Raw genomic sequence first — 27,551 nt, 5'->3', positions numbered from 1 at the left:
GAACTTTGCTAAATCTCACCCACTGTGTGATAGTTGAAAATAAACAACCTATTATACTGGATGATGAAAACATCTTTACAAAATAAAAAATAAAAGTACCGGGGGACGGTAAAAGTTATTGCACAGAGCACAAACTTGTTAATTTTTTTTACCAAAAAGAGACTCTACAAATTAGTGTGTTTTTACAAAATAAAATAACGGGATTATAATTTAAAATTACGACAAAATAAACATTAGGAATAGTAGAAAAGGTGTTAAAAGGCTAATAGAACATTGTTGTGTATTCTATATTGTTGCAGTTAAAGCTGCAGTTCAGTCAATATTCTGCATGTGTGTTTTTTTTAATAAATCAGTTCTGTAGTAAGAAAAAATAATTTTAGCATTTTCTGTTTTTAAAAAAACAACTGTGAAAGACCAATTTTCTTGTATTCTATTTTAACAACCATTTGCTAAGGCACTGCCCCTTCATGTCCTGTCACAAGCTCTGGCACACCCCTTTGTCAGCCCTGCCCTCCCTCTAGCACATGTCAGTGCAGGAGTGCTCATGAATATTCACGAGCTTCCACTCAGTGACAGAAGCAGAATATAAACATATGCCATCTCTAATGATGTCACCAAATTTCGCCGATCAATACATGGAGAACGAATTGACCTACAGCTATGCAGTTCTTTAGGTAAGTAAAGATTGCCCACATGAAACTATTGAAGTAAAAAAAAAAATAATAAAAAAAAAAAGACTGAACTGCAGCTTTAATCACCATGTCATTCCTTTGTAAGGAATGGCACAAATTACATATTTTGTGCACTGTAATTGACCTCTGAAAAAGTGGTAGCTAATCAGCAGTGAGTCATATAATGACAGACCTACTTGTTCAACAAACTGTGAGTGCTCTAAGTATGTAATATTAATACATGCATTTATAAAAATTGTCGAAAGTATAAATTAGCCAAAATAAATGATACACAGGAAAACTGCAGATTCAGGGAAACGTGCAAATGATCCAACAATACTGTCAGTCAAAACAAAGTACTTATTTTGGAGCTTAAAAAAATCACAGGTACTGGCTAGACTCAAGCATGCATACAAATAACAATCTCAGCACTGAAAATATAACCCCTAACTTTCACTACATACAGTACATACTTTCTGTTCTGTTCAATATAGTGGTTTCCTGCGTGAGATGCTGTCAGCCATGAGGTTAAAAAACAACCTCGCCCTCTCTGTAGTAACAACACAAAGCATTACATATAAGGTAAGGTTAGATCAGGGTGCACAAACTTTTTAAGCTGTGCCCCCCTACCTGCTCCCTTCACTGCTCACGCCCCCTTACCTTTAGGTCGGTGTCAAATGACCCTGTGGCGTCATTTGACACCGCATTGCCATATCGACACGTCACATCAGACATTTGAACCTCAGTAAGCTCAGTTGCAGAGGCCTCACCGATCCCCCGGTATTTAATTTCAATGCCTTGGGGAAGAGCGCAGGGCCACAGCAACCGCCCGCGCCCCCCAGTTTGCGCACCCCTAGGTTAGATCACACAAGGCTACATTTCATGTATTGTGTTGTCAGTGCCTACCAATGTGAAGTGGTCGAGAGGCTCTTTTTCCAACTTTGATCATGGTTTGCAATCAGATCCTACAGTATACAGTATGTCAGGTATGTTTTCAAAAACATGTTTCATCTTGCACTGCCTCAGGATGTTGGGCTCCTGCTAAACCTTTAAAAGCATGTCAGTCCTAACTCTGAAACAATAATGAACCACTGGAACTCAGCATATGATAATCAGCAGAGTATTATTTTTTATGTTATAATGGCATCCAACTCACAACTAATATTATCTATACCCATCACCACTGACCTTTGTACTCAATGAAAATTGAAGGAATTGGGTTACATGGGATACTGCAACATGACTTGACAAGGATATTTATAAGTAGTCTATTTTCTAGACTGTAAATCATCAACAAACAACATCTGGTTGGTTACCCCTGGAGGCACCAACCAGAAAAGCGACATGACTTCCAGATGTCACCATGTTTCCTGCTCACCTGGCCATTCCATCCAAATCCCAATAAAACATTGACACCAGTTTGGATGTTAAATGGCCACCGCATTTATGAAAATTAAATCACACAAACTTGCCAGCTCACATTAACATAATCAAACAGTTTAAACATACAGTTCAAAAAAACCATAATCATGTCAGCCACTGACAACTAGTGAACGTATCACTTTAACATCTAAAGGTCAGCTCAAACCTTTCTACACGGCTATCAGCATGCAGTTTATATGAATGCATTCATTTCAGTAAATCTGTATTTTTATTCAAGTAAATGGCAGTTAACACTGGATCTGGGTCCCTTAACCCCGCATCACAGCTTGATGAATCTAAGCCTAAATTGGTAATATTTTTAGAGTTTGTGTTCTTTTGAGTGATGGTTGTGCGCGATTATTTACTTTAGATCTGCCTCAGATCTACGTAACGGAGTGCATTTGTGAGATCTATTGGCCCCAAAATACCCAACAGAGATGAAAAAGAGAATAAAAAGCACTAAAATTAACATATGTATATAAACTGCATCATATGGAATCTCATCATTATATAGCTTAGTATGAGTAATGTGCACTTGTACTCTCCATAATGCATCAAAACGGATTGGCAGATCTCAAAAGGCAGATTGAAACTCTAAGGCCCAGATCCTCAAAGGGTGCTAAACTTTAGCACGCCTTTACTCCCATACATATGAATATATGTGCATCTGGGCCTTATATGGATACAGTATGTATGATGGAACGTGTTTGTTTATGTTACAAGAAATTGCTGTTGTATTAATCTGCCAAGTGTTATATGTAATACATTTGCTAATCCCTCCTCAGTACGAGAGAATAAAGTTGAAAATAACGGTGCACTGCTAATAACTTAAGGGCAAGAGTGCGGAGATTCACGTAAAAAGAATAAATGTATTGATTAGCCATTAAAGGAGTCACCTTACCATGCCCCTACTGGGGACCAAACCAGGTAAAGCCCACAAACAACTTCAACTGGCAAGCAACATCCCGCCACAAGCGAGCCTATTTTAAACCTAAAATGAGCTCTGCACCCTACCTAGAGCCAACGCCCTCTCAATACCATCATGAAGACCCACATTGAAAATATCCAGCACTTAATATGTCAAGTGGACTCCATCTTCCCCAACAAATCCCTATTATCCCTTTCCACTTCCTTGTGTCTGACAATAACGCATATAATCCTTACAAATTTGGAAACAGTCACATTTCATTTTTTTCTTCTAAAATTTGTTCAATTTCCATCCAGCTCCTAGCGTTGCTCCAGGATATTGTTGGAAACATTACCGATCATGCCAAATAAATATTATTAAACGGGGCCAACATCCTTGACAAATCATATTTTATGGTGTTAATTGATTACACCATTTTTAACTGGTTCGGGACAAAAGTGGTAAAATACAGTATTATACGATTTATTCTGATCCTCACCACAACTACAGAGATAACATTTACAATGTCTATGTCTGCCTATATACAGTATGTATCTCTCTGTCTGTTTGTAATAATATTGAGTCTACTTGTTGCATGGCCTGTAATGCAAAATTGAGAAAGATTAAACTAGCTGAGCTATCAATCTTGTCAGCCTGGGATAGGTAAAAAAAAATCCAATCTAACAGTTTATTGAATAGCATGTGAAAATTTAATTTTGCAAGATTTGCTTATTTATAGTCTAAATTTGCAAAGAACATAGGAAATCGCTAGCGAAACAACACTGTTTGCACAATACTCTTTAATGGATACAATGAGATGTGCTTTTGAACAATATTGCCCTTTACTTCTTGAAAAGTACACTCTTGCACTTTAATTAATGGGCCCTTAGATTCAATCCGTCAGGTTTGAGGAGGGATTGAAGCGCTGTGTGGACGCAAAATGCATTGCAGGGTTTTTTTTGTGACTTCTTTAATGGCTAATCAATACATTTATTCTTTTTACGTGAATCTCCGCACTCTTGCCCTTAAGTTATTAGCAGTGCACCGTTATTTTCAACTTTATTCTCTCGTACTGAGGAGGGATTAGCAAATGTATTACATATAACACTTGGCAGATTAATACAACAGCAATTTCTTGTAACATAAATAAACACGTTCCATCATACATACTGTATCCATATAAGGCCCAGATGCACATATATTCATATGTATGGGAGTAAAGGCGTGCTAAAGTTTAGCACCCTTTGAGGATCTGGGCCTTAGAGTTTCAATCTGCCTTTTGAGATCTGCCAATCCGTTTTGATGCATTATGGAGAGTACAAGTGCACATTACTCATACTAAGCTATATAATGATGAGATTCCATATGATGCAGTTTATATACATATGTTAATTTTAGTGCTTTTTATTTTCTTTTTCATCTCTGTTGAGTAATTTGGGGCCAATAGATCTCACAAATGCACTCCCTTACGTAGATCTGAGGCAGATCTAAAGTAAATAATCTCGCACAACCATCACTCAAAAGAACACAAACTCTAAAAATATTACCAATTTAGGCTTAGATTCATCAAGCTGTGATGCGGGGGTAATGGACCCAGATCCAGTGTTAACTGCCATTTACTTCAATAAAAATACAGATTTACTGGAATGAATGCATTCATATAAACTGCATCATATGGAATCTCATTCATATAAGCTAATATGACTAATGTGAACTTGTACACTCGATAATGCATCAAACAGATTGTGGCTTGATGAATTCGGCCATAGGGCCATTATTTCCAGGTTACATTTTCTCAGTTGGTGAAAGGGTTGGGGTGCTCAAACCCGCGGCAACTCCATCCAATTATATTGGCAATGAAATATTAACCCTGGAGATACCAGTGGGAGTGGGTAGATAAATATAGACTTGTAAGCATCACAGTGACAGCAGTCAGACTTAACTATAGCAGTCTAAACCAATAAACCCCACTCACGTCATCTCCAGGGTTCCTCTGCTGGCGTGCCAGCCATGAAGGATCCAGAGTCCAGGTACATCCAATAGAAAAAACGAATGGCGCACAGCCAGGGAGCCAGGTGTGAAATAAAAACTTTTTCTTTATTGCAGCATGGTGAGAGACAAGTTCACCCCCTTGGGGGACAAAGACAAAGACCTCCTACGCGTTTCGGACCAACGGGTCCTTTATCAAGGAGTCCTTGATAAAGGACCCGTTGGTCCAAAACGCGTAGGAGGTCTTTGTCTTTGTCCCCCAAGGGGGTGAACTTGTCTCTCACCATGCTGCAATAAAGAAAAAGTTTTTTATTCCACACTTGGCTCCCTGGCTGTGCGCCATTTGTTTTTTCTATTACATTTTCTCAGTTGAATGGTCATGATATTCTTAATGGAGATAATGCTCAAATGTTAAAAACAGAACCTCAGTTGGAACATCATAGTGAATAGAGTGAACCAAAAAAGGTCTACCCCGTTCTCAAACAAGATGCAAAAGTGATCAAAAGTAATATCTTTACCAATAAGGAAAAAATATCAAAATACATAAAACTGGAATAACGTAACATAGTACAAAAAAAGGGAAAAACAGGGAAAAGACAAAAATAGGAAAAGAAAAAAAAACAGAAAAAACAGAGAAACAAAAAATAGAAAAATAGTAATAACAGAAAAAATCTCACTGTGCTTTGTAATGTCCGTTTCATGATAATATGAATACTTTCATGATTTTTTTTTTTTTAATTTGCACCAGTCCGTCTTATACAAACTAATACGATCTTTAGAGATATTGTAGAAAACTTTTATGGTACAATTCACTGAATATTTTAGCCCCAGGTTGGGAAACACTGCAGTAGTAGGTGCTTTGTAACTTTTTCACTTATAATCTCTGAGCATATTGCTGGACAAAATTTGGTTCCAGTTAATTATTCCTCTATAATTATACTTTTCATAAACTCAAAAATAATGTCCTTGTTTTCCTGATTGCAGCAATTAGTAATTTGTTCAAAACATGTTCCTTTGCCACAGAATGCTTATTATTGCATTTGATTGCATGAGTCAAAGGGTTCCTTCCCGACTCCCTACTTGTTAATGATTGGAGTTTGATGAGTCACTGATTGACATAAAGGAGTGCAAAATGTGTGAATTATCCAAAAATAAAAACCAGCAATGCTAAAAAAAAAGAAAAAGAAACTGTGATTACTACAGAAAACAGCAACACTTTAATAAAACAGGCACTAATAAATCTCATACAAAATTAAAACAAAATTAGGATGTGTGTTTAATCATTTTGTGCACGCAAACCAATGAAAAACCTAAAAAAAATTGCCTAATTATTAGCAGTATTACATAATATGTTTTCTGATTAATATTTATTTGTATATGTCTCAAACCATGTACACAGCTCTTTATAGAAGGGCAATAAAGATAATTTAAAATACAGGGACATACAAATGCATTCAGGGATAAGAGCACTGAACAGGACTGTAAACATAATGACAAGGAAATACATGCCCCAAAGAGCTGGCTGATAAATATAGATTAAACTGCATTTAGAATTTTTTTTTCCAGCTTAAAAAGATCAGCAGTACTTGTCTTTAGAGCTGTCACAGATGCTGATATACAGTACAATGGTTGTAGAAACTGAATGCACATCATTCTTTCCTTATTTTGATGCAGTAGTGAAGAGTACAATGCTAGCACAGTCAATCCATTCCCTGAAGGGATTCATTTATTTCTTGTTTTGATATAGTGCTTCCAGTGTATACAGCAGTAAATGCATGCAAAATGGTTCCCTACTACAGCGTTCCAACTTTAAGACTTGATGCAGCACAAAGTACCTTATTGAAGATCGTACAGTCTGCCAGAGACAGCAGTAAAATCAATGTGCTTTGCTTCTGCAAGCATAGAACAAGTTTGCCCTGTACAAAACTTTTTATTTGTGTGCCAGGGAAAGACACCAAAAGCTTTAGCACTGCCCCATTTCCCTCACCTGCTGTCTCCGTAAATTTCCCAACACCACTTAGATTGTAAGCTCTCCGTGGCAGGGATTTCCTTTCCTTTTGTCTAACTGTTGCACTTATTGCATTATAATTCCCTGTACTGTATTGTCTTTGTAAAGCACTGCGTACACTGTGGGCGCTATATAAACAAACATATAGCTACATATAACTGAAATCTAAAAGCCTGGCCTAGAACATTTGACTGTGAATAATTGGAAATTAATATAAAATACACTAGTTATAGACCAGCAAAAATGTACTAAAAAAACAGGAAAAAGTACATATTTGCAGTAGTAAATGTCTTATATTTAAATATAGTGCTCATTCTGATGACAACACAAATATTACAAAAGGCACAATTGATCACGTTAAAGATGGATGCAACAAAAAATATTTTTGTGATTAAATAATGTAAAAGTTGTATGCTGACTGTCAATATTGCCTGATTAAGGCTTAATATTTAAAACAGGCAAATTGCTATATACACTAACTCTGTATTCACTGGTCCATATTTAGGGTCAGAGCATATCTTTTCCCTTTATTGTATTATGTCCACATATTTTCTTGTTGAACGTGATCCAATCAGAGACAATATAATTTTATTAGGTTGATAGCAGCCAGATTAATACCATTTGAGATGTGCAAGTAGATCACTTGTTACTTGTAACCTACTGCAGGTGGATGTTACCAAATATTTGTTTATATTATTAAAACAACACATTTATTTTATATTTAATTTTAATTGGACGGAAAATAATCTGTAATTTTAATCATATACATGTGGTTCTTGAACATGGCATTACTTAGTTGAAAACTATTTTTCTTATCAGATGAAAAAAAAAATCACACAGATTTCTTGTACATTATACTTGTTATCCTACTAATTGTTGTTATCTTTGATAAAGTCATGCTGGTGCTGACCTTTGGTACAGTATATGTGTTAAAGCTGCAATTCAGGTAATATCCTGCATGTGTGTTTTTTTTTAATAAATCAGTTCTGTAGTAAGAAAAAATACTTTTAGCATTTTCTGTTTTAAAAACAACAACTTGTATTCTTGCATGCTTGTTCCTATAGCAACGATTTACATTCCCCATATTTAAAGATGTCGCCAAACTTTGCCGATCAATAGACGGAGAACGAATTGACCGGCAGCTATGCAGTTCTTCAGGTAATTAGAGATTGCCCACATGAAACTATTGAAGTAAAAATAATTAATTAAAAAAAAAAAAAAAAAGACTGAACTGCAGCTTTAAGCAGTTGAGAATTAACACAACTTGTTGGGGTTATTCAATAAAATGTAATAGTTCCAATTGGGCACTATTGCACAGAATCTTACATTTAAGTGAATGGGTATTTCCATGCCATGCTGCCCAGATTGGCACTATTGCAGATTAATAAATAACTCCCCTTCTCCCCTTGACTTAATACTGTACAAAATATTGGGAATGCTTTCAAACACTGTTTAAAAGATAGATTAAGTCAGTGCCCCTTGTTTACACAATAACTACATTTCATTGTTTATTTACGATTTACAGCATAATGCATGAATATGATGTACAGTAACTTTAAATTTACATACAGTAGGTTGTGATTTGATAAGTATTTTATAAGAGAGTTAGTGCATTTTTCTCACATGGAAGTAATCAATTATGTAGGTTGTGAATTTCATAGCATGAGTCAAAGGGTTACTTCCCGACTCTTGTGAATAAATTGGTTTGAGTCACACATTGAGAAAAAGGAATGCCAATATGCTGAACTATCAAAAAATAAAACCACCAGTTCAAGCCAGCAATGCTAAAGAAATGCTATGATCACTGTAGGAACTAAAGCAGCTCCAATTGTATGTTTAGAACTTCGGTATGTACTATTCAATCCAAAATCTCAATTTTTACATTTGTAAAAAAGGAAGATTTGCTGTTTAATAATTCTGTGCATACAGACCAATAAAAAAACCCAAGTAAAAGTTGTCTAATTATCAGTGTACTTATTATTATTTATTTGCAGATGGAGGTATAGACAATTTAGTAGAGTATCCATTAACGTATACACCTCTCAAAACACCAATCTGTAAAACATGTAGAGAGATAACTGGGAAATATGCTAAATGTAAACATAATTTGAATATACAGTACTATGCATATTCAAATTATATTATTTGCCAAGTATCTCAGGTGTGTTCACATGTGTTGTTTAGAAGAGTGTTTTAGGAGATACAGCAGGGCCCCGCTTCTCGGCGCTCCGCTTTTCGGCGATCCACCGATACGGCGGTGCCGAGAAGGGGGCCGCCATGTCACCGCCATGTCCAGAACGGGCCGCCCCGGAGTCGCGCATGCGCAGAACGGGCCGTCCAGGGGTCGCGCATGCGTGGAATGCAGGGGTTTCCTTCTATTGCGCATGTGCACCTAACGTAAATCGCCGGTTCCACTTTCGGGCGATTTTCGCTTTACGGCGGATCCTCAGAACGGAACCCGCCGTATTAATGGGGCCCTCCTGTATATAAGTCAATGGGTACTTTTATTAAATAGATCTTTTCTCAGAATTTGGGCAAGTTCGCACATCTTCTCCCTCTGCGACATGCCCTCTCGATCTATCCCCTCACACCTTACTCTTGAACTCAGAACTCTTACTCTTCCTGTCTTAGTCCCCACTCTCACCCACATCTTTACTTCCTCCCTGTCCTCTGGCATTTTCCCCTCCACATTTAAACATGTAGTGGTCACACCTGTTCTCAAAAACACCCTAGACCCTACATGCCTTACTAAATACCCTCCTATTCCTCCTGCCTTTTGCCTCCAAACTGCTAAAACAACTCGTGTTCTCCCATATGATCAACTTTCTTAATTCCCATGCCCTCTGGGACCCTTTACAATCTGGGTTTCGAACAGCTCACCGTACAGCTACTGTGCTCACAAAAGTAGCCAATGATCTACATGAAGCCATAACCCATGGTCATTTTTTGCCTACTAATCCTGCTTGATCTCTCTGCTGCCTTTGATACTGTCGATCACCCTCTTCTCCCTCATATTCTAAACTCCCTTGGTAAGCGCAAAAAAAGCTCTATCCTGGTCCTCATCATACCTCTCTGTGACAGAGCCTTTCCCCAGTTTAAAAAGGCAGCACACCAAAAGCCTGTCTGTAGCTGATGAGTCCAGCAAGGAGCTGGTTAATGGCAGCTAGAGTCAATTAACCAGTCTCCATCTGGCTCATCAATCAGGTTTCAAGGTGTGCTGCACAAACTGCACAGGGTTGTCTTGAGCACAGAAGGACTGTGCTGCCAGCAAGATCCAAAGGAACCAGACACTCTATTCCAGAACAGTGCGGTCACTGGAACCCGCCAGAAGGTGAACCCCTTGGACACCAACCCAGAACCGGAGGCTGATTATAAAGAGGCCGCTGCTTACAGGTACCTCTTTGGACTTTAGGGTCAGATGCTGGTAAAAGACCTTTCCTCCCAGCCTTACAGAAAGAGGTTGGGAAGTGTGAGTCAGCAAAGGGATAGGCTGTTGTGTTTATTTTGTATGCCACCATAAAGCGGTGTTGGTTTTGGAATATACGGGTTTAAACGGGCTTAGTAAAATCCTATGTTTATTTCCCCCAAATCTATGTCTCCCTGGTTATACCTCTGCACTCATCTCCTACACTCTCCCATTGGACATTTTCTGTCTCTGTTGCTAACATATCTTCGTCTTCTGCTGATCAGTCTGTTGGTGTATCTCAGGGCTCTGTTCTGGGACCTCTCCTTTTTTCTCTCTACACACTATCATCTCATCAACTCTTTTTGGCTTTAGATATCTCTATGCAGATAATATGCAGATATATCTATCCCCCCCTACCCTCATACCTGCAATCCAGTCCCAAGTCTCTGATTGCCTCCTGGCTATATCCTCGTGGTTGGCACTTTGCTGCCTTAAACTTAATATGACTAAAACTGAGCTCCTCGTATTTCCTCCTAAACCTGGCCCAATAGCCCCTATTTCCATCACAGTTAATGGTTCTACCATCTATCCGGTCGCCAAAGGATATTGCCTAGGAGTGACATTTGACTTGTCCCTTTCCTTCTCCATTCATATTCTCGGCATGGCTAAAACTTGTCACTTCTTCAGCCGTAATATAGCTAAGAATTACTCTTTCCTCTGTCACACTACTGCTAACAGGCCTCTTTGCCTCACAACGTTCTCCTTTGCAATCTCTCCAAAATTCTGCTGCTAGAATAATTTCACTTTCTCCCAAAATAGTCTCTGCTCAGGTCCTCCTTAAATCCCTCTCCTGGCTTCCCATTAAGTTTTGGATAACCCACAAAGTTCTCCTCCTTACCTTCAAGGCTCTCCACTCATCTGCTCCTTCCTACATATCAGCTCTGATCTCTCTCTATGCCTCTGTTCGTCTCCTGCGTTCTACCCAAAACTGTCTTCTTTCCACACTTTTCTCCTCAACAGCTATCTCTCTCCTTAAACATTTTCCCTCACTGCCCCTTACCTGAGGAACTCCCTCACACTCAGTATAAACCAAGCACCTTCTCTCCCCACCTTTAAGACAAACCATAAAACTAACTTCCTAAATGAAGCATTTCATTAGCCTAGGCTCATGGCTACTGTCCCACACCCACAGTCACACCCACCAATGACTACCATCTACTGCGCTTATTCCCTCACCTGATGTCGCTGTAACATTCTCATCATACCACTTAGATTGTAAGTGCTCCGGGGCAAGGATTTCCTTTCCTATTGTCTGATCTTATTTGTTGCACGTATTGTATTATAATTCCCTGTACTGTATTGTCTCTCTTGTGAAGAGCTAAGTGCAGCTGTAGGCACTATATAAATAAAGATATACATACATCTCCAATGAAGAGAACTCTTTATCGCTACAAACTGTTGTTCATTTTTGGGTGTATTTGTATTGCTAATCTCACAGTTTAATCAATAGGCCACTAACCACCTGTTTTAATGAAGAAATGCACAGTTAAATAATTATTTCAGGCATTACAATTTTCCAATAAGTTATATATTTTAACTTAAAGCAGCAATTTAGATCTCTCCCTCTCTTTGGCCACCCTTCCCCAAAAAATAAATTTGCTTTGCCATTGCATACTGAGGCAACCTGCTAAAATATAATATCTTATTATATCTATATCTATAATATCAGCATCTTTCTCCAGTGTCGGAGCTACTACTGTCATTTGCGACCATCCAACACCAATAGGAGATACCAAGATTGGCCAAATCTAGCCAGGGTAGATCAGACAAATGAATAAGAAAGACTTCTCAAGGTCTTAAGAAGACTTACTGCATTTTTTATTTTATTTTTATTAACTCTTAATGCCATTTTTTATGAGTTTGAATGTGCTAAGCATCCTATCTTTTGGTTTCTATACAAGACACTTGCACACCTCCCCAGCAGTGAAATAGTATTTGCAACACATTATCACAAACAGGAAAGTTTTGCCATGTTCCCAGCAGGACACTGTATCTGAGGTGAAAAGCTGTAACAATGGAGAGTGTTACCCTTAGTAATATAAGGATATATTGTAGCTATTCGATTTCACTGACAGAAGGATTGATCCAGCGGCAGCCACTTGGTTAGCCCCAAGAGCAGGATCACTCTAATCGATCACAGGAGAATGGATCAAATCGGCAGAATAGGTAATTCGTTCTCATTAAAGGTAATCAAATGCTGCATATATCAAAATAACAAAATTATATATATATTTTTTTTTTTTAAAGGGCCGCTTTAAGGCTTGTTGGGGCTTCATTTTGTCTATGAAGATGTTGTTTTGGGAGGCTAAAATATTATAGTAATTATGAGTACAGCTGAAACAAATTGTGGACATTTCTTAAGTGCTGATTTATCCGTCCAATGTTTTTAGCGTCACGCTTCTCTCAGTGCAGACCATTTACTGAGCGGGCACTTGAAACAAGCAATCATAGTGATACTGAATGTAGTCTGATATTGGTTAATGCGCCAGTATCTAATTTTACAGAATTACATGTGTCTCCTCCATCTTGTGCTTTACAGCAGATATTTTGGAGTAAAGTGATCACTATTACACCAGTCTCGTAGCTCTAAAACTATCACGTGCTTTCTAACGTCAGGATTCACAAGCTCTGTTGCGAGGTATTTCACCCGATCCGGTCTTAACTGCAATTCAAGTCAATGGTAGTTAAAGTTGGTTTGGGGGTGAGATAACCCACATCGGAGCTTGGATGTATTTGTCCCTTATTCAATATGCTATAAAATTACTTCCCAGTGTTGAAAAAGATTTGAGTCCTATTCATTGTCTTCTGCTGCACAAGGAGAATGTCTGTATAACACACTGAAGAGCGGCCTAAGGCTTGGGTCCCGCTGCATCGGGTGGCGCGCGCGACCGCGTGCGCCTCACTCACAAGCTTCTTACTTCCTCTCTAGTGGGCCCCAGTCCCTCCTCGCTTCCAGGCTCACTTCGCACTGTGACACGTCAGCCAGCAGGGGCTACAGTAGAATTGTGATCCTGAGCAGTGACTCGTCACGTGGTGTGGCAAGGAGCCAATGAGGAGGGGAGATCGCCGGCAGGGGGTGGATTCTTCCTCAATCATGCTTAGCCCTCAATGCTGGACACACTGACACACACACGGACACACACCAGAAAATGTGCATTATGGCCGCGACACCCTCATGGCCCCACCCACCTGACCCATTTTAGCCATGCCCACCCGTGCCTAAAAACGGCTCCCTACAGACCACAGATCACGGTGAAGTGCCGTGCACGCACAGCCAAGACACAAGGCGGGAGCGCCGGCGCCTGCAGTGGGGCCTTAGCCTAAGAGAGTCGCAGGATACAGGGCAGATTATTTTACACCTATACAGTAAGTATTTTTATTTTAGATGTTAAAGTTAGACTTGGGAGGGATTTGATTTTGTACTCCATTTTGTCTGATGTCACTGTTTATTCAGCAAGTTACTATACAGCCGCCCACCCCCCATATCCACCTCCTCTTGACTATATTCGCGCTCTGATAAGCATAGGGTGGGATAGGGGTAAAGAAAACACAACTGACAAACACTTCCCTATTCAGAGGCTCCTAAAAAATCCAACTGGCCGAGTATGTAAGAACGCACCTTTAAATTACATTAGCGCGTCTACGGAATTTCTCAAGAGATAGGGCTGTGCTGGCTCGTGTGCCTTTCTAGAAACAGCACAATAGGCACGTGGTTCAAGTACAGATCACTACAAAAAAATCTCTAAAAGAAAACTGTGAATGTCTAACGTGCTGTCTATCTTGTACTTTATATTCTAGATGACAGTCTCTTTAGAGGCACAAAACACTGATGATAATGTAATTAAATAAGATAAATTAGTAAATATTTTCAGAAAAGCCTGAATTTAGATGCTATCAATTTATGTCATGCAGGACGGGCAACTTGTGCCTCTGTAATGATGGAAACTTACGGTTAATAGCCACACAAATGTCACTAAGGAGTCATTCTGAACATGTTGTTAATTGAAATGATTGCATGGGCCAGGGTGGGCTTAGTAGCATTACACTGTCTATGCCATGGCATTTTAACTGCAGACAGTGACGTGCCTTGATGGGGCCCTTAGACTCTCTGCTCCTGCTAATATACTGTAATACTAGTTGCTTAGGTAGCTTAGTGCAATGTTATTATGTGTGCAATTGTAGTACTTTGCACACATGATACTGTTTCATTTGGTTTTTAATTGTTTTCAAGTAATGTTATCTTAGTGGAAGAGATGTTTTTATAGTGTGTGAGTGATTAAATGCTTGCTCTCTGCTTTTTAAGGAGACCTGAAAAAACGTATCCCCTGACTATGCCATCAACATGTTTCTGAGGGCCTGCTGCTTCAAAGCATATACACGCTGTTTACCACATCCTGACAGTAGTTGCAAAACATACAGATATTTACTTGTTTTCTCAATCAGTATCATCTTTGTTTCCAATGGCATGTGCGCTTTCCCTCACACCTATGCTACTTCCACTGCCTCAGCGAAGCTCCTTGTAGTATTGCTGATGAATGCTGCTGTAAAATAAAACTACGGGGCTTATGTACCAATATGTACCAATGTCTGGTAAAGAGACGCTCGTTTTTAAATCGTTTTGCAGCCTGGAGACCAATAGATTATTTTCCAAATGTTGTCACTTAAAGCGGGTTTCCAATATTTCAAGACAAGACCAATAGGCCATCATGAGACACACTTTTAAAGCTTTAGTTCCACCTCCTCAATCATATTTTTTCTACGAGTTTTATTTCCATCGTCGTAAAATGCTTTTGTACTTTACTATTTCAGAGACATATTAATGTAATATAATATTTGGGGGACTCTGAAAAAAGCCTAAGACTTTTCCAATCAAACTGAGCCCCTTTGTGAATCAGATGCCTCAAGCAGTTGTCCTATCTGACCTCTTCCTTTAGCAGCACTGCCATCTTTTATTCAGGCTTCTTCCTCTGTGCACACTGGGCAGGAAGTCCTGCTTTCATGCTACATTTAATCACACAGGAGGTTATTTACAAAGCGGCATTATATTCCTTTACAGAAGAAAAATGTCCCATAGTTACAGAAGAATTATATATTTTAATGTCTCATTAGATGAAGAAATGAATTACGTACAGAGAACTTATTCTGTACTTTCTAAGAATACTGGAGTCTTGTTTCAGATGTTGACAGCTATATCCTGTGGGCTAACAAGATACAATTAATTTAACTGTGATCACAAGTGCGTTAGGAAATACATCTTACTCGCATAAATCAAAAAGTCAATAGAACCGAGTCACCTCTGCACATTTTTCTGGCAAACAGGATAATTTTACGGTCATCAAGGATGACTCAAGGGCGCAGCACACACTGAACGCACGTTCACTCATGTAAACACATGTTAAAAATCAATTCAATACAATCTCACCCACTTTATAATATCTTAAGTCTGTGCAATATCTTAAGTCTGTTGTGTCAATATTTAGTTGTGGTTGTTTCTATTTTTGAGAATATATAAAGGAGGCAAGTATTTTCATTGTTAAGCACAGGAAATAACACAATGTATTTATTTTTTTATTTCCATGTATCTATTATTTTTATGTATTTACAGAAGCTTCTGCAATAGTTTAGTTAGAGCAACTGCTACAATCAGAAGACAGATATGCTGTGTTTGTTTTTCTATGTCAACCAGGACTAAGACTGAATGCTTCTCTAACACAAATTGCTAATAGGCCCATTGCAGAGATCTTAACCTTTACTTAACCCTTATTGTTCTCAGCAATAAATCTTTAAGAGTCTGTTGGTCCTAGGGAAAATAATCAAAGGGATCTACTTTGTGCAAACAAGAAATGGGGTACATCAGGGCTATCTTGTTGATAAACTGATTCTAGACAATAGGCGAAGCAAGCATAGTTTATCAATACAATATCCTTCCAGCCACTCATAAATAAAGTCCCCATGACACTTCCTGAGGAGTAAGAAGTTCCTTTCTCACCACAGCAAACCGTGGTAAAGCAGAATACAACTTGAAGGAATACAATTAAGTAGAGTATTGACCAGTTTCTATTCTGGCATGGGAAGTGATACATTAAGAAGTGGCACTGCTATAAAATGAAGGCGAGCACAAACCTGTGAAACAGCTGGATGAATGGAAAGCAACAGGCCACATGGCTTCTAATCATAATATATTGTAAGCCCCATTTTGCAGTGGAGACCAGCTGTGCTGTGAAGTTTTCTTCAGTGCAGAATTGTGAGTGTTTATCAAAGACATTTATTTTTATCAATCAAAAAACTGATACAAAGACCACTAAATCTTTAATTTGGGGACTGTGTAACTTTTTTCGTCTATTAGCGAGAGCTGTGTATGCTTAACCAAATATGTGCAAATACAACAAACAACTACAGAAAACACTAATACCAGACATGTCAACTGTCACACATTGTCTGGGTCTCCCTAATCTAGCATTACTCACTGGTTTTTATTGTCAGCAGTCTCATAGATTTCAATAGTCTCACTTATGCAAGACATTAAAAAGTCATTTGTGGTGGTGGGGGGATTCTTTTCTGGTTGACATCTTTGAAATGGTAATCTGCAGTGTGTGTACAGTATGTGTGTGTCTATCTATCTATCTATCTATCTATCTATCTATCTATCTATCTATCTATCTATCTAGGAGCAGAGCATCTTCTTGCAGTCAGTAAAATGCTCATACTACAAAAAGCACAGGGAGAAATCAGTTGTAAAACCAGTCATTTTTTCTTCAACAACAACAAAACTTATACTGATAAAGAAAAGAGCTCCCTAGTTTCACTATACAATAATAGTGAGACGTTTAATCATCAAGCCCCAAAACCGAGGAGGGGACAATGTTCCCCAGCACAGCCCCACCTTGGTGCCTCTTCTTCACTCTGTCTCTGAGTGTCACGTTACCAGAAAGCTACACGCACAGCTAGAAGCACACACACTACTGTACTGCATGTGTCCCGGACCAGAGCTGGGGGAACACAGAGTTGCACTAAATGAACAGACACAGCAAAGGAAAAACTCACCCAAGCTTCGAGGAATAAGGGGAATACTGCTGGCTGTCAAACTCCAGAGCAGTGTGTGGAGCCACAGACAGCCCCCCATTGGATCCACTGTCTTTGTATAGCCTGGTTCTCATAAAAAAATGTAAAAACCTCTGGGTAGCTGGAGATAGGGAGTAAATAGAAAAAGAATAGCAGATAAAAGTAATCCAGAAAGTTTCTTCTGCGGAGTGCTGGGAGTGTCTCCCCCCTCCTCCTCCTCCTCCTTCCCCTGTGCTAGGGCCGCTGCAGAGCTAGCGAGCCTCCCTGCATTCCTATGGGCACCGCTTGCTGGCTGAACACTTGTGACTCACTCAACTTCTGCAGTCCAGGGGAAACAGGAAATCTTCAACTCCACAAACAGCTGTGCTGGGCCTCTTTACTTTTTTTTCTTACTGTTTTTTTTTGGGGGGGGGTTGGGGGGGGGGGAGCTGAAGAAACCTCACCCAGTTGCTGTCAATCATAAGATAAGAGCCAGCCCCTCGCTGCACTCTCTCACATTACAACTTCTTGCACTGTACTTTTCCTGTGGCTTTGTGGTAATGTCCTGTTGTAAAAGGGGCTGTTACCTCTCTGTGTAAGTGTTTTACAGGAGAGTGACACATTTATTCATATTTCATATACAATAAACGGTGGTGTGTGTGTGTGTGTGTGTGTGTGTGTGTGTGTGTGTGTGTGTGTGTGTGTGTGTGTGTGTGTGTGTGTTTGTGTGTGTGTGTGTGTGTTTTTTTTTCTGCCATTACAGTGTGTGTGGTGCATGCTACCTGTTGGTAAGCAAGAGGGCTGAGTTTGTGGGGACACAGGACAAGCTTCTGGGGTTAGGGTTGCCAGGTGGATTGTCCAAAAATACTGGACACAATACTGGACACCCACACCCCCTTAAATACATTTTAAAAATACCCCCACATCCCCCAAATACATTTTTAAAATACCCCCATGCACCCCAAATACATATAAAAAATACCCCCATCTCCCCAATACATATAAAAAATACCCCCACCTCCCCAATACATATAAAAAATACCCCCACACCCCCCGAATACATTAAAAAAATACCCCACACCCCCAAATACATTTTAAAAATACCCCCACGCCCCCCAAATACATTTGAAATATACCCCCACCCCCCACAAATACATTTAAAAAATACCCCCACGCCCCCCAAATACATATAAAAAATACCCACACTCCCCCAAAATACATATAAAAAACTCCCCCATGCCCCCCAAATACATATAAAAAATACCCCCACCTCCCCAATACATATAAAATATACCCCCACCTCCCCAATACATATAAAATATTCCCCCACCTCCCCAATACATATAAAATATACCCCCACCACCTCAATACATTTAAAATATACCACCATCATCATCTCACCTCACCCTGGCCCCCCATCATCATGATCTCATCTCATCTCCCCAAGCTGGCCACCATCACCATCTTATCCCCCCCCCACATTATCATCTTTCCCCCCCCCCACATTATCATCTTATTTCCACCCCCCCCCATCATCATCATCTCACCCTGGCCTCCCCCCCATCATCTCATCCTGGCTCCCCATCATCATACCCCCCCATCATATCCCCCTGGCTCCTCATCATCATATCCCCCCATAATCTCATCCTGGCTTCCCATCATTATACCCCCCCCATCATCTCACCCCCCCCCCCTTTCATCTCACCCTGCTCCCCATATCCCACCCCCATACCGTACCTTATTTCCTGCAGGACGCAGACATCACAGGATTTGTCTCTGAGCTGCTCGGGTGTGGGCTCCGCCCCTGATGTCCTTCGATTGGCTGTCCTCTCCTTCAGTCAGGACATTACTCACGAGTCCTCCAGGCCACCGTCCGCTCCAACCTCAGCACAGGCTGCCTTCCAGTCACGCTCGCGCTTCTGCCCTCGCGCTGCAAGCCCTCCGCCGCAAGTTATTATAATGGTAATACCGGACACATAGGTGTCCGGTATTACCTCCAATTTTATACCGGACAGGCATCAGAATCACCGGCCTGTCCGGGTGAAAACCGGACACCTGGCAACCCTATCTGGGGTACATAACCGACATAGATCTCTAGTGGTAAAACTGCCGCAGGTTCCAGATGTATGGAGGCGATCTCATACGGTAGAACACAATCACCTCTCCTTTCCCAGAAAGATCACACACCAAGGCAGGCAGGGACCCCAAAAGAAATTGTGGGGCCAAGGACAAATATTTTAAGCAGACAACCCCGCCTCCTTGCGGCCTATCTCCCCCCCCCCTCTTCCCATGTATTTTTCTCCCTTCCATCTCACCCCCACTCACTCTCACTCTCCTGCCTTGCATGTATTTCTCACCCCTGCGTCTCTCCCTATTTTCCTCACTCACCCCCTCTCTCCTCTCCCTCCGTCAATTACCCCACGCTCACTCATTCCCTCCCCCCTCACACAATTCCCCCCACAAGATATAAACCAAAAAACTTCCCACCCCCAAATACATACAATAAATTCCCACCCCCCAAATATATACAAAAAACCCACCTACCCAATACACACATATATATATATATATATATATATATATATACACACACACACACACACACACATATATATATATATATATATATATATATATATATATATATATATATATGTGTGTGTGTGTGTGTGTATATATATATATATATATATATATATATATACATATATAAAAGAAAAAAGAAAACTGCTGCACTAACTAGGAAACAGGACAGATGAGTTAATACACATAAAAGTGGTTATTAACCAATGAAACAGTGAATAATGGGTAGAATATCAGTATGCCACAATAGACAAACAAACAAACAAACAACAAAAAAACACACAACAAGGAGGGAGGGGAAGGGAAAAAGGGAAAAGGGGAAAAAAGCCCCAAAAAGACAAACGAAAAGTGTCTGCAATCAGCTGCTGGGTGTCGCTGCCAGTCCTCAGGATCAACCAGCTTCCTCTCACTTACATTTTGCATTTTGTAAGTGTCCGTATTTCATCAGCATATACCATTATTAAAATACAGTATTATGCTATGGGAGCCGCGCTGTCCTCTTTTTGTTATATATATATATATATATATATATATATAATATATATATATATTATATATATATATATATATATATATATGAAAAACAGACAGTGAATCCCAGCGCTTCTCCATTGAGCTATCAATAAAATAAATAGGAAAATAAATATACATAGTGAAAACTAAATCTGTAAGATAAAGGAGACTTTTGGTTACATAATACCGCTGTGAATATATATATATATATATATATATATATATATATATATATATATATATATATATATATATGTAAAGGGGTCACCCCCGGTTCCCCTGATCTTCATTTGCCCCCCCTGCCTGACCCCTGTGGCAGTGGGGGAAGGGGACGGCGACTTCTCCCGGCGGGCACCGCCATCTTGGTTGCAGCACGAGGTTCGCGCAATGCGCAGAGGTTGGGCAGGGTAGTAGTGGCCATCGCCAGTGTGCCAGAACTCTGGGAGTTTGCGAGACGCAGTTAAGCGTAGCGGCGGCCATTACAGCGTCGCACATGCGCAGTAGAGATCGCGCACGCGGTCCCCATAGGAAAGAGCTGTGCCAAGGACTACAATTCCCAGCAGCCTGTGGGGACTGCACTTTCACCCTGGTCACAGGCAGCCAGACAGCCAATAGAGCTGGCAGATTCTCATGCTGCAAAGTTGCAACAATGTTGTGTGCAGACAGGCTTTTTGTCAGTTGGATCCAGGAAGAGATTGGGGAAGGTAGTGTACACAGAGCAGGGCTCTGCTGTACTAGGCCAGAGAAACCCCAGGCCCAGGTAGGCCCCACTCCCCACTAGGTTAGTGGGTAAGTTCATAGGGAAGGCCCCTTAGGTAGGGACCCTGCCCTAATCTGAATCTGAGTCTTGTCAATGGCACAGCTGCAGTGCTGTGAGCTCTGACAAGAAAAGACAGTGTGGCTTGCAGTGCAGCCACACCAATTACTGCATTAGGCCAGTAACCCCCTAGGCCCCAGATAGGTCTTGAACTCCCCAGTTGTGGTGCTACAGGGACAGGCCCTAGGCTAGGGAACCTGTCATAGTAGTACTAGTGTTAGATAGGGACACAGCGGACGCTGCGCTCCCCGAGAGGAGACTTGGGCTCAAGTCTGTGCTAAAGAGACAGAGACTATCTCCAGGGTGAGATCGCCCCTGGCGGACCCTCGTGCGAGGAAGCATTGGATGACAGACGGGATCACCAAGCGGCAGATCCTTTTCGAAGTTGCTTGCAGGCCCGAGTGCAGGAGCGCTCGGCAGGTACCTTCCTAAGTGCACCAACGTATCCTATACATAATATCATTACACATAGTGGCAGCGCTGACCACGGGACAAAGGGGTTAGGTTCTGGACATGGTGTGGGGATACACGGTGGTGGGTAGGTACACTCCCAGTAGAGTGAAGGACACTTGGGACTGAGTTATATTGTGGAGTTACCCTCTAGGGGAAGTATTAGTATTATAAGTGTGTGATTATTCTGCGTTACAGTAAAGTGGTTATATACATTCCTGTGTATGTGGTTATTGTATATGTGGGTCCTGTGTAGGCAACCTTCTACATCCCTAGAACCCTACACAGGTGGAGGCGCTGAAACCGAGAACGTTCCAGAGGATTCACCCCAGGCTCTCACTGGCGGAGGCTCAGATCTCCTGTGAGCCTGACAGATATACTGCACCACACCTGGTAACACATAGGTTTCCACCCACACACACAGTATCTGTGATTGGGATAGAGGGAATACCCGTTACATATATATATATATACACATATATATTTACATTTTATGTTGGGCCGAATTAAATCCTTAGCAGCATGCTCCTTGTGGGCACTACTATTTTACATTAGTATACATTTAGTATAGGGACCTGCTACTGAGACTTACCTTGGTGTAGTTAGCAGGCTTATCATTATTTGATCAAATTATGTAACCAAAAGTCTCCTTTGTCTTACAGATTTAGTTTTCACTATGTATATTTATTTCTTTATTTTCCAATTTGTTGATAGCTCAATGGAGAAGTGCTGGGATTCACTGTTTTTCACAAATGTAAGGCCAACAATGTTTTCACCAGCTGTATGCTCCCTACACGGAGAAGCGCTGTGGAAAAAAAAATAATTTTTTTATATATATATATATATATATATATATATATATATATATATATATATACATGCATCATATTAAAAAAAAATCCCAATACATATACAAAATACCCCAATCCATATAAAAATACCCCCAAACCCCCTAATACATATAAAAATTCCCCCAAGCCCCCAAATATATACAAATTCCCTCATGCCCGCAATACATATACAAATTCCCCAAGCCCCCAATACATGTAAATAAGACCCCTAACCCCAAATACATATAAAAAAGACCCCCACCCTCTAATACATATATAAAATACCCCAACCTCCCCAATACATATTTGTAAAATGCCCACCCCCCAATACATATTAAAAGACTCCCACCCCCCCAATACATATTAAAAAGACCCCCACAATACATATAAAAAAAGACTTACCTTGTGGATGATCAGGTCGGGTCCAGTGGATGTGGGGGCCCGGCAGCTGGCACTGCAAGACCCAGACTCTCCCCTCAGCAGCAGCCTGCATACCTCTATCCCTTTGTCCCACACCAAGCTTCGAGACAGGCCTTCCTCTCATGCCATCACACGCCGGAAGCAGAGAGTGCTGACGTCAGAGCGTTTCCGGTGCGCTGACGTCAGAGAGGCCCGTTGACGTGGGACAGAGGGATAGAGTCATGTAGGCTGCTTCTAACGGAGAGACAGGGCCCGGCAACGAGAGGACCGGCAGACGGGTCTGGCTCAACTTGCAGTGCTGGCCGTCTGGGCCCCCCCAACTCACCCCCAGCCCGGGACACCAACCCCAGCAGACCCACCCTGTTGGTGGCCCTGCAGGCAGGAGGTATAATAACTGGAACGGTTTATTCTGTACAGCTCAATGCAGTCACAGCAGGCCTCTGCCCTATGCAGTCTCTGGTGTTGTATCCAGCTGTAGGATGGTCCCTGGACCTGCACTATGGGTCAAGGGCCCCCACATCAGTCCTTGCTCTTCCCTGATCCTCTATCAGCATCAGGAGAAAGTGCACACTCACTCTCCCCCAAGAGGAAGAGGGAAGTCAAGTATTTAGACAACCTCTGTGTGACCTGCATCTCTCAAGTGGGAGAGGCACTGACTAAATTTGGGCGGGACTCCCCTTAAGTACAGCCGGGAGGAGGGCACCAGGTCTGACCCAGGATTGGGTGAACCTAGGCCTGGTTCCACCCTCCCCCGCCTGTCACTCAATGGCAATGCTGGGAGTGGGGAAAACCCATGATAAGTACTGGCAGGCCTGCTCTTACCAGGGCTTACTGCCAGTGAGGGCAGACTGGTAGCCAAGAACCAATCCTGGATACACTCTCCCTCTGGTGAAACTCCCATGTCCTCACTGTCCTCCCATGTCCTATCGCCATTCACACAGCTTTTAAACACAGCATGGGACTAGCAAAGCAAGTTTAAACCACTCACAGACATGTTTCAACCTTGGTGGGTATCATCAGTGTGAGGTTGGTATAAACTTGTTTTGCTAGTCCCATGCTGTGTTTAAAAGCTGTGTGAACGGCGGTACATCAGCTTAAATGGGCTCCGTGTGAATGGATATTCCAGGCAAAAGATGACACATTGTGTGCTCATTTGCATGTCATCTCCCAGAAGCCTTTGCTGCAGTGGGAGCACTGTATGAGAGGTGATAATGGTTGAAAGGCAGGGTTGCAGACCTGTCTAAGACATGTGCTCACAAGTGATATTCTTTATTGGCTATATGCCAACGGTGGAGGTTTTCTGTCGCCTTTTTCACCCACCATAACTTAATATATATATATATATATATATATATATATATATATAAATGTAAATACAACTGTATGCTCATCTGCATGTCTTAGGCAGGTCTGCAACCCCGCCTTTCCCCATTATCACCCAGCACACATGTCAAGGATTGGACTTCGGCTGAAGTGGATCCCAGTGCAGGAACAGCAGGGAGCGAAGTCAGGAAACAAGCAGGGGTCCGAGGCAGGCGGCAGGTAGCGAAGTCAGGAAACAAGCAGAGGTCCGAGGCAGGCGGCAGGTAGCGAAGTCAGGAAACAAGCAGAGGTCGGCAACGAGGAAACTGGAACAGGATGATAGCAATAGCTAGCACAGCAGTAAACACAGGAACCTTACAGAAGCTAAGGAACCAGTATAAACAGGCAAAGAGGAACAGGAAAGGGAGGTTTATATAGGCAGGCTGAGAGGTGGAGCACAGGTGCAGAGGTGTCAGGTATCAGAGTCTGGAATGTTCCTTAGTTTAGAAGCAGCACTCCCGGTGGGTAAATATAGGTACTGCAGGCTAGAACCAGACATTGAGAGTGGCAGCAGTCCCGGTGGCCAAGCATGGGAACAGCAGGCAAGAGAAAATGACATTACTCCCCCCTCCCAAGAGCGTTCTCCGGACGATCCTTGCTAGGCTTGTCTGGATATCTCCGGTGAAAAGCTTTGACTAGTCGCGGAGCATGTACAAAATCTTTGGGTTCCCAAGACCTTTCCTCTGGGCCATAGCCCCCCCAGTGAACCAGGTACTGTAGTTTCCCTCGGTGTAACCTGGAATCCAAAATTCTCTCCACAATGAATTCCTCTTCGTTATCCACGAGGACAGGTTCAGGGGGAGGAAGTCTCCATCCAGGAAATGGATTCTCACGGAAAGGTTTCAGCAGAGAAGAATGAAACACAGGGTGTATTTTGATGGTCTCAGGAAGCTCTAATCTGAAGTACACTGGATTTATTAGTGCTGAGATGCGAAATGGCCCGATGTATTTTTGGCCCAATTTAATGGTTGGAACCTTTAGACGTAGATTTCTTGTTGAAAGCCAGACTTTATCCCCGACTTGAAATTCTGGGGAGGGTCTGCGGTGTTGGTCTGCTGCTCTTTTGTACTTTACTTGAGTCTCACGAAGTGTCTCTCTGAGGGTCTCCTGGATGTCTCGCAGGGTCTCCAGTTTCTCTGTAACTGCCGGAATGGGGCCCGAAGATGGAAAACGAGGAATAAAGGTTGGATGAAATCCATAATTTGAGAAAAAGGGGCTCTTCTGAGTCGAAGAATGATGTTAATTGTTGTATGAAAACTCAGCTAATGGTAGGAAATCAATCCAGTCCTCCTGGAGATGACAAACAAAACATCGTAAGTATTGTTCCAAAGTCTGATTGGTCCTTTCTGTCTGGCCATTGGATTGTGGATGATAGCCAGACGATAAATTTAAACGAATTCCTAGAGAGGAACAGAAGGTCCTCCAAAATTTTGAAGTGAATTGTACCCCTCTATCGGATATGATTTCATCAGGAGCCCCGTGAATCCGAAACACTTCTTTCACAATCAACTTGGCTGTCTGGTCTGCAGAAGGAAGATTCAGAGCTGCAATGAAGTGAGCCATCTTTGTAAGTCGATCCACCACTACCAGGATGATATTATGTCCACTTGATCGGGGCAGGTCAACAATAAAATCCATTGATATGGACCCCCAAGGACGAGTTGGAACCGGAAGAGGCTGCAGTAAACCCACAGGTGATGCTCGAGGGGTCTTGGTCCTAGCAAAAGTCTCACAGGAGAGGACATAGTCTTTAAAATCTTGTGCTAATTTAGGCCACCAAAAAGAGCGAGACAACAGTTCCTGTGTCTTGAGGACACCTGGGTGACCAGCGGGTCGGGAGTTGTGCATTAATTGGAGCACCTCTAATTTTACCTCCTTAGGGACGAACAGACGATCCTTACAGTTCCAGAGACCATCACATAGATATAGTTCTGCTTCCGGTGGAGGGTTTTTAAGAAAAGAGTCATTTGAGTAGGCTCCCTTTATTCGTGTGAGAAGATCTGCGGAGAATGTGACGCCCAAAAAAATTATTTTTGGAAGAATAGTTTCTTCTTGCTCTTTGTCTGAACTAGGATTAGGAAAGGACCGTGACAAGGCGTCGGCTTTTCCATTCTTGGAGCCAGGGCGGTAGGAGATGTGGAACTGAAATCTTGCAAAGAAGAGAGCCCACCTGGCTTGTCGCGCAGACAGTCTCTTTGCGGATCGAATGAATTCTAAGTTCCTGTGATCCGTAAAGTCCGTAATTGGGTGATTGGCCCCCTCCAGTAGATGTCTCCACTCAGAGAATGCAGCTTTTATAGCCAAGAGTTCTTTGTTTCCAATGTCATAATTTCGTTCAGCTGTTGACATTTGGTATGAATAAAAGGCACATGGATGAAGAAGCATCTTGGGTCCAATTCTTTGTGACAGAATGGCCCCAACAGCGAAGTCGGATGCATCCACTTCCAAGATGAATGGTAATTCTGGATTTGGATGGATGAGGATAGGGACAGATGTGAAGAGTGACTTCAATTGTTCGAATGCCGCATCCGCTTTAGGAGACCATTTGAAGGGGAATTCCTTCCGTGTGAGTTGGGTGATTGGGGCAATAATGCCAGAGAAATTTTTAATAAAACGTCTATAGAAATTGGCAAAACCCACAAATCTCTGAATGTCCTTTTCATTCCGAGGGATTGGCCATTCCACCACGGCTTGAATCTTGCCTGGGTCCATACTCAAACCCTCGGGAGAGATGATGTAACCGAGAAATTGCATGCTGGTTTTTTCGAATTCGCATTTTTCTAACTTGATGTATAATTTGTACCTACGGAGACGCTCAAGGACAATTCGGACATGTCTCTGTTGATCCATGATGTTATCTGAGAAGACTAGGATGTCATCCAGGTATGCCACTACGAATTGGTCCAAAAACTCTCGGAGGACATCATTGATTAAATGCTGGAAAGTAGCAGGGGCATTACAGAGTCCGAAAGGCATCACCAGATATTCATAGTGCCCATAACGGGTTCGGAAGGCTGTTTTACATTCGTCACCGGGTCGAATGCGGACCAAATTATACGCTCCTCTGAGATC

At 41.5% G+C, this 27,551-nt stretch overlaps 1 protein-coding gene across 2 annotated transcripts in view; it reads right to left on the bottom strand.

Annotated features, from left to right (window-relative positions):
• The window catches only part of TGFBR2 (transforming growth factor beta receptor 2), a 103,258-nt gene extending 85,331 nt beyond the window's left edge, over positions 1 to 17,927 (bottom strand). Inside the window, exon 1 of one of the 2 annotated variants that reach the window (XM_075587015.1) lies at positions 17,508 to 17,927. In XM_075587015.1, coding sequence (XP_075443130.1) covers positions 17,508 to 17,586 — 79 coding nt within the window. In that variant the 5' untranslated portion in view covers positions 17,587 to 17,927. The remainder of the gene's footprint in view (positions 1 to 17,507) is intronic. The other variant, XM_075587014.1, reaches the window with a different exon arrangement.
• Positions 17,928 to 27,551: the final 9,624 nt, after the last annotated feature.

This window comes from Ascaphus truei, chromosome 2, assembly GCF_040206685.1.
Source record: "Ascaphus truei isolate aAscTru1 chromosome 2, aAscTru1.hap1, whole genome shotgun sequence".
Taxonomy (NCBI): Eukaryota; Metazoa; Chordata; class Amphibia; order Anura; family Ascaphidae; genus Ascaphus; species Ascaphus truei.
This window is presented reverse-complemented; position numbering and strand designations above follow the sequence as displayed.